We start from the raw sequence: 12144 nt of genomic DNA, 5'->3' as shown, positions 1-12144 counted from the left end.
AGCTGGAGTCTCCCGCCTATTTAGCGCAGCCAGAGCCTTTCTCCTCTCCTGCGCTGCCGGAGCCTCGTGCCTGTTCAGTGCAGCCAGAGCTGCCAGCCTGCATGGAGCAGCCAGAGCTGCCAGTCTGCATAGAGCAGCCAGAGCTGTCAGTCTGCATAGAGCTGCCAGTCTGCACAGAGCTGCCAGTCTGCATGGAGCAGCCAGAGCTGCCAGTCTGCATGGAGCAACCAGAGCTGCCAGTCTGCATGGAGCAGCCAGAGCTGTCAATCTGCATGAAGCAGCCAGAGCTGTCAGTCTGCACAAAGCTGCCAGTCTGCATGGAGCAGCCAGAGCTGTCAGTCTTCATGGAGCAGCCAGAGCTGCCAATCTGCATGGAGCAGCTAGAGCTGCCAATCTGAATGGAGCAGCCAGAGCTGCCAATCTACATGGAGCAGCCAGAGCTGCCAGTCTACATGGAGCAGCCAGAGTTGTCAGTCAGCATGGAGTAGCCAGAGCAGCTAGATCCGCCAGTCAGCCATGATCTTCCAGATCTGCCAGTCAACCAGAATCTTCCAGATCCGCCAGCCAGCCAGGATCTGCCGGAGCCAACTACCTGCCTGAGCTTCATATCAGTACTGGGCTTCCTCTCAGTACTGGGCTTTCTCTCAGTACTGGGCTTCCCCTCAGTACTGGGCTTCCCCTCAGTCCCGGGCTTCCCCTCAGTCCCGGGCTTCCCCTCAGTCCCGGCTGCCCCTCAGTCCCGAGCTGCCACTCAGTCCAGTGGGGTTCTGGGTGATGACTATTAGGCCATGGTCGGCGTTCGAGGGTGGATTATCCCAGGACGCGAGGGGGAGGAACTATGACATTAATGGAGTAGGGTCCACGTCCCGAGCCGGAGCCGCCACCATGGACAGACGCCCACCCGAACCCTCCCTATGGTTTTGAGGTGCGTCCGGGAGTCCGCACCTTGGAGGGGGTTCTGTCACACCTTGGTCTTAGTATTTTGTGTTTTCTTTAATTATTTGTTCAGGCCAGGGTGTGACAGGGTTTATTTTGTTGTGTTTCGTATTGGGGTTTTGTAGGCATTGGGATTGCGGCTGAGTAGGGGTGTAGCATAGGTTTGGCTGCCTGAGGCGGTTTTCAATCAGAGTCAGGTGATTCTCGTTGTCTCTGATTGGGAACCGTATTTAGGTAGCCGGGGCTTCACTGTGTATTTTGTGGGTGATTGTTAATGTCTCTGTGTTAGTGTTCACCAGATAGGCTGTAATAGGTTTTCACGTTTCATTTGTAGTTTTTTTGTATATTAAGTTATTTCATGTATCGTTATTAGTTTCATTAAAGAACATGAGTAACCACCACGCTGCATTTTGGTCCGACTCTCCTTCAACGAACGCCGTTATACTCTAGTGTATATTTGGCCTTGTTTTAGGTTATTGTCCAGCTTATTTTCCTGCTGTCAGTTTGTCTTTCAGTGTCTGGTGGAAAGCAGACCATTTTTGTCTCTAGGATTTTGCCTGTGCTTAGTCATATTCCTTGTCGATGACAAGCATACAGTGCTTTGCAAAAGTATTCACCCCTTTGGCATTTTTCTTATTTTTGTAACGGCGTTCGTCTGTTGAAGTGAGTCGGACCGAAATGCAGCGTGTTGGTTACTCATGACTTTAATTAAATGAATCGCGGTACATGAAATAACTGAATACTAAATACAAAAACAACAGAACGGAACGTGAAACTTATTACAGCCTATCTGGTGAAAACTACACAAAGACTGGAACAAACACCCACGAAATACAAAGCGAAAGTCAGGCTGCCTAAATACGGTTCCCAGTCAGAGACAACGACAAGCACCTGACTCTGATTGAGAATCGCCTCAGGCAGCCAAGCCTAACAACACCCCTAATCAGCCGCGATCCCAAATAATGCAAACCCCAATACGAAACACAACATATAAACCCATGTCACACCCTGGCCTACCCAAACATATAACAAAAACACAAAATACAATGACCAAGGCGTGACAATTTTGTTGCATTACCACCTGTAATTGAAATGGATTTTTATTTGGATTTCAAAAAATGTTCAAATCTAAAAAATAAAAAAGGGAAAAGGGGTGCGTGCATGTGAATTCACCTCGTTTGCTATGAAGCCCCTAAATAAGATCTGGTGCAACCGATTACCTTCAGTAGTCATATAATTAGTTAAATAAAGTCCACCTACTTACTCTATGCGCAATCTAAGTGTCACATGATCTCAGTATATATATACCTGTTTTGAAAGGCCCCAAGTCTGCCACACCACTAAGCAAGGGGCACCATCAAGGAAGCGGCACAATGAAGACCAATGAGCTCTCCAACAGGTCAGGGACAAAGTTGTGGAGAACTACAATCAATAAAAAATATGATACTTTGAACCACTGTACCCATAACATGATAAAACCACAACCATGCTTGAAAATATGAAGTGGTACTTAGTACAATGTCAGTTTTCTCCTGTCACAGCCACTAAACTAACTGTTTTAAAGTGACCCTTGGCCTCACTGAAATCCCATGAGCGGTTTCCTTCCTCTCCGGCAACTGAGTTAGGAAGGATGCCTGTATCTTACCACCAATTACCACCACTTACCACCAGCTACCACCTCTTTTCACCAGTTACCACCACTTACCACTAGTTAACACCAGCTACCACCAGCTACCCACAGTTACCACTAGTTACCACCACTTACCACCAGTTACCACTAGTTACCACCACTTTCCACCAGTTACCACCACTTTGTAGTGACTGAGTCTTAACACACCATCCAAAGTGTCATTAACAACTTCACCTTGCTCAAATGTGTCCTTCTTCACAAGGCTTTTGAAAACCTCCCTGGTCTTTGTGGTTGAATCAGTGTTTGAAACGCACTGCTCGACTAAGGGATCTTACAGATAATTGTAGGTTTGGGGCTCAGAGATGAGGTCGTCATTCTAAAGTCATGTTAAACACCATTGCACACAGGGGGAGTCCATACAACGTAGTATGTTATTTGTTAAAGGGATACTTCACAATTTTGGCAATGTGGCCCTTCATTTACTTCCCCAGAGTTAGATGAACTGAAGCATGAAAGAAGTTAGCGGTAGTTTCACAAGCTGATGATAACTAGCATTAGTGAAATGGCTGGAAGTCTATGGGTATCTGCTAGCATGGTATAACATATCCATAGACTTCCAACGCTAGTTAATAAAGGGCCTCTTGTCAAAATCCTGAAGTACATTTTTACTCCTGAATTTATTTAGGCTTGCCATAACAAAGGGATTGAATAAGTTGACAAGACATTTAAGCTTTTCATGTTTGTATTAATTTGTAAACATTTCAAAACAAACAATTCCACTTTTACATTATGGGGTAGTGTGTAAGCCAGTGACACAAATCACAGTTAAGCCACTAACAAAGTGGAAAAAGTCAAGGGATGTGTATACCGTCTGAAGGGACTGTATCTATGTGAGGCCCATTTAGATAAGATGGGTCAAAGATGTGTCATATGGTAGGGAAAGTTACTGTATACTCTATTTTCAGAAGCATCACTGACTGATTTCACTCCTTGAGATTGGAACTGAAATATGTTTTTTTTACTGAACATACAATATGACAGCCTATTCTGGTTGTAAAGCCATGAAGTACAGTGTAGACGATCATCCTCATATTGGGCACTATGTAGGAGAACAGACCGAAAGACGGAGGGAGATGTATTGATCGCCATTCATACGTCTTGCCTGTCTGTCTGTTGGTGCCTCCTCTGTGTAGCTGCAGGAGGGGGAGTGTCAGGATCCCCCGCCAGAAAAACAAATCACGTCGGCTCGGTGATGGATGTGGCAATCCATGAATCCGCCGGGCTCTGCCATCTGGCCGGGCTGACACTGGGCCGACACTGTATATCAGACTCATGCACAGCAAATTAAATTTACATTTGGACGGCTTCCCCAGGCAGGCCTCAATGAGCCTCACCGAGCACAGATGTACCAAAAAAAACGAAAACAAACCAAGCCTCTACTTTCTCTCTCTGCCACAAACCTCTGACCAGGTCTGCTAGCTACTTGAAGGTCATGATAATTTTAGAAATGTTATGGATGACATTAGACAAAGAAACCACCAAACAGATGTACCGAAATCAAAAGCCCTCCCGATGGTGTGGGACCTTGGGTGTGGGACAGTGGAGGCTGCTGAGCGGAGGATGACTCATAATGAATGGTGAATGGTATTAAACAAATGGTTTTCATTCCAGCCATTCCTTTCCATTCCAGCCATTATTATGAGTCGTCTTCCCCTCAGCAGCCTCCATTGGTGTGGAACTTACGCTGTGGGACGTTGTGTGTGCGACTTCTTGGCACTGACAGAAACATGGATCACCACAGATAACACTGCTACTCCTACTGCTCTCTCTTCGTCCGCCCACATGTTCTCGCACACCCCGAGAGCTTCTGGTCAGCGGGGTGGTGGCATAGGGATCCTTATCTCTCCCATGTGGTCATTCTCTCTTTCTCCCCTTACCCATCTGTCTATCGCCTCCTTTGAATTTCATGCTGTCACAGTTACCAGCCCTTTCAAGCTTAACATCCTTATCATTTATCGCCCTCCAGGTCCCCTCGGAGAGTTCATCAATGAGCTTGATGCCTTGATAAGCTCCTTTCCTGAGGATTCACAAGCTTTAACCTCCCCATACCTTTGACTCATTCCTCTCTGCCTCCTTCTTTCCACTCCTCTCCTCTTTTGACCTCACCCTCTCACCACTCACAAGGCAGGATGACCTCATCTTTACTAGATGCTGTTCTTCCATAACCTCATTGCAACTCCCCTCCAAGTCTCCGACCACTACCTTGTATCCTTTTCCCTCTCGCTCTCATCCAACACTTCCCACACTGCCCCTACTCGGATGGTAATCCCAACCTTCGCTCCCTCTCCCCCATGCTCTCTCCTCTTCCATCCTATCATCTCTTCCCTCTGCTCAAACCTTCTCCAACCTATCTCCTGATTCTGCCTCCTCAACCCTCCTCTCCTCCCTTTCTGCATCCTTTGACTCTCTATGTCCCCTATCTTCCAGGCCGGCTCGGTCCTCCCCTCCCGCCTCCGTGGCTTGACGACTCAATGCGAGCTCACAGAACATCCGGAATCAAAATGGATAAAACTCGCCTCCCTGCGGACCTGGCATCCTTTTTCCTCTCTACATTTTCTCCTCTGTCTCTGCTGCTAAAGCCACTTTTACCACTCTAAATTCCAAGCATCTGCCTTAACCCTAGGAAGCTCTTTGCCACATTCTCCTCCCTCCTGAATCCTCCTCCCCCTCTCCCCCTCCTCCTCTCTGCAGATGATGTCAACCATTTTGAAAAGAAGATCGAACATCCGATGCTCGTTTGCTAAGTCAAACAACACCGCTGTTCTGCTCACACTGCCCTACCCTGTGCTCTGACCTCTTTCTCCCCTCCTCTCCAGATGAAATGTCAGTGGTGCCGGTGCCCAACAACCTGCCCGCTCGACCCTATCCCTCCTCTCTTCTCCAGACCATTTCCGGAGACCTTCTTTACCTCACCTCGCTCATCAACTTATCCCTGACCGCTGGCTAATCCCTTCCGTCTTCAAAGAGCAGAGTTGCACCCCTTCTGAAAAAACCTACACTCGATCCCTCCGATGTCAACAACTACAGACCAGTATCCCTTCTTTCTTTTCTCTCCAAAACTCTTGAATGTGGTGTTTGGTCAGCTCTGGCATCTCTCTCAGAATGACCTTCTTGATCCAAATCAGTCAGGTTTCAAGATAGTCATTCAACTGGTGTTCTGTATCACAGAGGCGCTCCGCACCGCTAAAGCTAATCTCTCTCCTCTGTCATCCTTCTAGTTTGGTGCCTTCGATACTGTGAACCATCAGATCCTCCTCTCCACCCTCTCCAGTTGGGCATCTTTGGATTGCGTCCTACCTGACAGGTCGCTCCTACCAGGTGGCGTGGCGAGAATCTGTCTCCTCACCACGCGCTCTCACCACTGGTGTCCCCCAGGGCTCTGTTCTAGGCCCTCTCCTATTCTCGCTATACACCAAGTCACTTGGCTCTGTCATAACCTCACATGGTCTTTCATTGCTATGCAGACGACACACAATTAATCTTCTCCTTTCCCCCTTCTGATGACCAGGTGGGTGTTCTGCATGTCTGGCAGACATATCAGTGTGGATGACGGATCACCACCTCAAGCTGAATGGCAAGTGGTGTTTCCCGGGGAAGGACTGCCCGTTCCATGATCTCGCCTCACTGACAACTCCATTGTGTTCCTCCCAGAGCGCTAAGAACCTTGGCGTGATCCTGGACAACAAACTGTCCTCTAAATGTCAGTGGTGTTCCTTAGGTTCATGCTCTACAACATCCGCAGAGTACGACCCTGCCTCACACAGGAAGCGGCTAAATGTCAGGTCCTAATCCAGGCACTTGTCATCTCCCGTCTGGATTACTGCAACTCGCTGTTGGCTGGGCTCCCTGCCTGTGCCATTAAACCCCTACAACTCATCCAGAACGCCGCAGCCCGTCTAGTGTTCAACCTTGTTTTCACGTCACCCCGCTCCTCCGCCTCTCCACTGGCTTCCAGTTTGATCCGTTACAAGACCATGGTGCTTGCCTACGGAGCTGTGAGGGGAACGGCACTCAGTACCTCCAGGCTCTGATCAGGCCCTACACCCAAATCAAGGGCATCTCATCCATCTGGCCTGCTCGCCTCCCTACCACTGAGGAAGTACAGTTCCCGCTCAGCTCAGTCAAAACTGTTCGCTGCTCTGGCTCCCCAATGGTGGAACAAACTCCCTCACGACGCCAGGACAGCGGAGTCAATCACCACCTTCCGGAGACACTTGAAACCCCACCTCTTTAAGGAATACCTAGGATAGGATAAAGTAATCCTTCTCACCCCCCCCTTAAAATATTTAGATGCACTATTGTAAAGTGGTTGTTCCACTGGATGTCATAAGGTGAATGCACCAATTTGTAAGTCGCTCTGGATAAGAGCGTCTGCTAAATGACTTAAATGTAAATGTAAATGTGTGTGGGATGGCTAAGTCACGATGGTTGAACATACAGTCGTGTCCAAAGGTTTTGAGAATGACACAAATATTAATTTCCACAAATTTTGCTGCGTCATTGTCTTTAGATATTTTTGTCAGATGTTACTATGAAATACTGAAGTATAATTACAAGCATTTCATAAGTGTCAACGGCTTTTATTGACAACAACATGAAGTTGATGCAAAGAGTCAATATTTGCAGTGTTGACCCGTCTTTTTCAAGACCTCTGTAATCCACCCTGGCATGCTGTTAATTAACTTCTGGGCCACATCCTGACTGATGGCAGCCCACTCTTGCATAATCAATGCATAATCAAAATATATAATGAAGACTTTCTATCACAGGTCTGCTCTTTGGGCTTTCCAATATTTTTGTTTCTATCTGCCAGCAGTCTGGGCACTCTAAATGTCAGTGGTGTTTGGTGATGGCACTAAACAATCCCTCTAAATGTCAGTGGTGTTTGGTGATGGCACTAAACAATCCCTCTAAATGTCAGTGGTGTTTGGTGACGGCACTAACCAATCCCTCTAAATGTCAGTGGTGTTTGGTGATGGCACTAAACAATCCCTCTAAATGTCAGTGGTGTTTGGTGATGGCACTAACCAATCCCTCTAAATGTCAGTGGTGTTTGGTGACGGCACTAAACAATCCCTCTAAATGTCAGTGGTGTTTGGTGATGGCACTAAACAATCCCTCTAAATGTCAGTGGTGTTTGGTGACGGCACTAACCAATCCCTCTAAATGTCAGTGGTGTTTGGTGACGGCACTCAACAATCCCTCTAAATGTCAGTGGTGTTTGGTGACGGCACTCAACAATCCCTCTAAATGTCAGTGGTGTTTGGTGATGGCACTAAACAATCCCTCTAAATGTCAGTGGTGTTTGGTGATGGCACTAAACAATCCCTCTAAATGTCAGTGGTGTTTGGTGACGGCACTAACCAATCCCTCTAAATGTCAGTGGTGTTTTGACGGCACTAAACAATCCCTCTAAATGTCAGTGGTGTTTGGTGACGGCACTAACCAATCCCTCTAAATGTCAGTGGTGTTTGGTGATGGCACTAAACAATCCCTCTAAATGTCAGTGGTGTTTGGTGACGGCACTCAACAATCCCTCTAAATGTCAGTGGTGTTTGGTGACGGCACTAAACAATCCCTCTAAATGTCAGTGGTGTTTGGTGACGGCACTAACCAATCCCTCTAAATGTCAGTGGTGTTTGGTGACGGCACTAACCAATCCCTCTAAATGTCAGTGGTGTTTGGTGACGGCACTAAACAATCCCTCTAAATGTCAGTGGTGTTTGGTGCCGGCACTAACCAATCCCTCTAAATGTCAGTGGTGTTTGGTGACGGCACTAAACAATCCCTCTAAATGTCAGTGGTGTTTGGTGATGGCACTAAACAATCCCTCTAAATGTCAGTGGTGTTTGGTGATGGCACTAACCAATCCCTCTAAATGTCAGTGGTGTTTGGTGATGGCACTAAACAATCCCTTGGAGAGCTATTTGTTTCCGCACACTGGCTGTGCCTTAGTATGAGCTTAGTTTGAGTTGACAGTAAGCGCTGTGAACTTTACCCTCTATTGTTCCTCGATAATCAAATCTAATTTCTGTAAGGACAATAGTGTCGCCTGGAAAACAGGCAGCAGTAGCAGCTGGTATTTGTGGCCGTTAGCCGACTACAACTGTATTTGACAGATAAATCCCCCAGCTAAGCTGTATGAGTTTCCATGATTCCATTCCAATCTGTCATTCTCTCCGGATTTGTTCATTCAAACCGTTTAGATTCCAGGATTGATAGTGTGATGGGTTTGGAGGTGTGGATTGGAACAACAATTTTTCTCAGTTAACTGTTAAACTGCCTCTTCTCTCTCTCTCTCTCTCTCTCTCTCTCTCTCTCTCTCTCTCTCTCTCTCTCTCTCTCTCTCTCTCTCTCTCTCTCTCTCTCTCTCTCTCTCTCTCTCTCAGTCAGCTATTCAGTATCCTCAATGCATGTGGGTAGAAACAGTTTCAGTGCCTGGGTGTCTGGGCCTTAAAGAGAGTGCGATATTAACCTATTTCCTACTTAACCAGAGTCAGATGAACTCGTTGATACCATTTGTATGTCTCCAGTATAAAGGAACTTAGAGGTAGTTTCACAGCCAATGTAAACTACCTTTAGCACAATGACTGAAGTCTACAAGACCAGCTAGCATCCATTAATTCATCTAATAGCTTAATTGCTATGGTATCATCTGCAGGATGGTGAAAACACTTCATGACCTGGTTGACTGGGGTTCTTCATTTTTCTGCTGTTTGTTTACCCTGCTCTCATTCCTAACCCTCTCTTTTTCTCTCTGCTCCCTCCAGACGACGGACGATCTGCCGGTGGCATCTGCGGAGTGTCCGAGCGATGACGAGGACATTGATCCCTGTGAGCCGAGCTCAGGTGGGTTAGGTTAGTCATCTCTTTTTATTCCTTCTGTCTCTGGGTGTCGCTGTCAGTCTCTCACCGTACCGCCAGTCAGTCAGTCAGTCTCTCACCGTACCACCTGCCAGTCAGTCAGTAGTCAGTCTCTCACCGTACCACCAGTCAGTCAGTCAGTCTCTCACCGTACAGCCAGCCAGTCAGTCTCTCACTGTGCCTCCAGTTAGTCTGTCAGTCTCTCACCGTACAGCCAGCCAGTCAGTCTCTCACTGTGCCTCCAGTTAGTCTGTCAGTCTCTCACCGTACCGCCAGTCAGTCAGTCTCTCACTGTGCCTCCAGTTAGTCAGTCAGTCTCTCACTGTACCGTCAGTCAGTCAGTCTCTCACCATACCGCCAGTCAGTCAGTCTCTCACCGTACCGTCAGTCAGTCAGTCTCTCACTGCACCGTCAGTCAGTCAGTCAGTCTCTCACCGTACCGCCAGTCAGTCAGTTAGTCAGTCAGTCTCTCACCATACCACCAGTCAGTCTCTCACCGTACCTCTAGTCAGTCAGTCAGTCTCTCACCATACCGCCAGTCAGTCAGTTTCTCACTGTACCTCCAGTTAGTCAGTCAGTCTCCCGCTGTACCGTCAGTCAGTCAGTCAGTCTCTCACCATACCGCCAGTCAGTCAGTCTCTCACTGTACCGTCAGTCAGTCAGTCAGTCTCTCACCTTACCGCCAGTCAGTCAGTTAGTCAGTCAGTCTCTCACCATACCACCAGTCAGTCTCTCTCACCGTCACACCCGCCAGTCAGTTAGTCTCTCACCGTACCACCAGTCAGTCAGTCAATGTCTCACCGTACCGCCAGTCAGAAGTCAGTCTCTCACCGTACGGCCCGATAGTCAGTCAGTCTCTCACCGTACCACCAGTCAGTCAGTCAGTCTCTCACCGTAGCGCCAGTCAGTCTCTCACCATACCGCCAGTCAGTCAGCCTCTCACTGTACCTCCAGTTAGTCAGTCAGTCTCCCACTGTACCATCAGTCAGTCAGTCAGTCTCTCACCATACCACCCGCCAGTCAGTCATTAGTCAGTCTCTCACCGTACCATCAGTCAGTCAGTCAGTCTCACCATACCACCAGTCAGTCAGTCAGTCTCTCACTGTACCTCCAGTTAGTCAGTCAGTCTCCCACTGTACCATCAGTCAGTCAGTCAGTCTCTCACCATACCACCCGCCAGTCAGTCATTAGTCAGTCTCTCACCGTACCATCAGTCAGTCAGTCTCTCACGGTACCACACGCCAGTCAGTCAGTCTCTCACCATACGGCCCGCTAGTCAGTCATTGTCTCACCGTACCGCCAGTCAGAAGTCAGTCTCTCACCGTACCGCCAGTCAGTCAGACAGTCTCTCACCGTACTGTCAGCCAGTCTCTCACCGTACTGCCAGTCAGTCTCTCACCGTAACGCCAGTCAGTCAGTCTCTCACTGTACCTCCAGTTAGTCAGTCAGTCTCTCACTGTACCGCTAGTCAGTCAGTTTCTCACTGTACCTCCAGTTAGTCAGTCAGTCTCCCACTGTACCGTCAGTCAGTCAGTCAGTCTCTCACCATACCGCCAGTCAGTCAGTCTCTCACTGTACCGTCAGTCAGTCAGTATCCCACTGTACCGTCAGTCAGTCAGTCTCTCACTGTACCGCCAGTCAGTCAGTCAGTCTCTCACCGTACTGTCAGTGTTTTCTCACCATACCACCAGTCAGTCTCTCACCGTACCGCTAGTCAGTCAGTCTCCTACTGTAGCGTCAGTCAGTCAGTCTCTCACCATACCTCCAGTCAGTCAGTCAGTCTCTCACCGTACCGCTCGCCAGTCAGTCAGTCAGTTTCTCACTGTACCTCCAGTTAGTCAGTCAGTCGCTCACCGCCCGCCAGTCAGTCAGTAGTCAGTCTCTCACCTTACCGTCAGTCAGTCAGTCTCTCACCATACCTCCAGTCAGTCAGTCAGTCTCTCACCGTACCGCTCGCCAGTCAGTTAGTCAGTCATTCTTTCACCGTACCGCCCGCCAGTCAGTCAGTCAATGTCTCACCGTATCGCCAGTCAGAAGTCAGTCACTCACCGTACGGCCCGATAGTCAGTCAGTCTCTCACCGTACCACCAGTCAGTCAGTCAGTCAGTCTCTCACCGTACCGCCAGTCAGTCTCTCACCATACCGCCAGTCAGTCAGCCTCTCACTGTACCTCCAGTTAGTCAGTCAGTCAGTCTCCCACTGTACCATCAGTCAGTCAGTCAGTCTCTCACCATACCACCAGTCAGTCAGTCAGTCAGTCAGTCTCCCACTGTACCATCAGTCAGTCAGTCAGTCAGTCAGTCTCTCACCATACCACCCACCAGACAGTCATTAGTCAGTCTCTCACCGTACCATCAGTCAGTCAGTCTCTCACGGTACCACCCCCAGTCAGTCAGTCTCTCACCATACGGCCCGCTAGTCAGTCATTGTCTCACCGTACCGCCAGTCAGAAGTCAGTCTCTCCCCATACCGCCAGTCAGTCAGACAGTCTCTCACCGTACTGTCAGCCAGTCTCTCACCGTACTGCCAGTCAGTCTCTCACCGTACCGCCAGTCAGTCAGTCTCTCACTGTACCTCCAGTTAGTCAGTCAGTCTCTCACTGTACCATCAGTCAGTCAGTCAGTCTCTCACCATACCGCCAGTCAGTCAGTTAG

General features: G+C 48.5%; 1 protein-coding gene across 13 annotated transcripts in view; it reads left to right on the top strand.

The window, feature by feature from the left end:
• The window catches only part of LOC124038645 (neurexin-1a-like), an 819670-nt gene that overhangs the window by 757210 nt on the left and 50316 nt on the right, over positions 1-12144 (top strand). For 8 of the 13 annotated variants that reach the window (XM_046354740.1, XM_046354738.1, XM_046354737.1 and 5 more), the window contains one exon: positions 9397-9484. In XM_046354740.1, the coding sequence (XP_046210696.1) occupies positions 9397-9484 (88 nt within the window). The remainder of the gene's footprint in view (positions 1-9396; positions 9485-12144) is intronic. The other 5 variants (XM_046354744.1, XM_046354743.1, XM_046354735.1 and 2 more) reach the window with 1 other exon arrangement.

Source organism: Oncorhynchus gorbuscha, linkage group LG06, assembly GCF_021184085.1.
Source record: "Oncorhynchus gorbuscha isolate QuinsamMale2020 ecotype Even-year linkage group LG06, OgorEven_v1.0, whole genome shotgun sequence".
Lineage (NCBI taxonomy): Eukaryota > Metazoa > Chordata > Actinopteri > Salmoniformes > Salmonidae > Oncorhynchus > Oncorhynchus gorbuscha.
The sequence above is the reverse complement of the archived record's forward strand: the minus strand, read 5'-3'. Positions and strand labels throughout refer to the sequence as shown.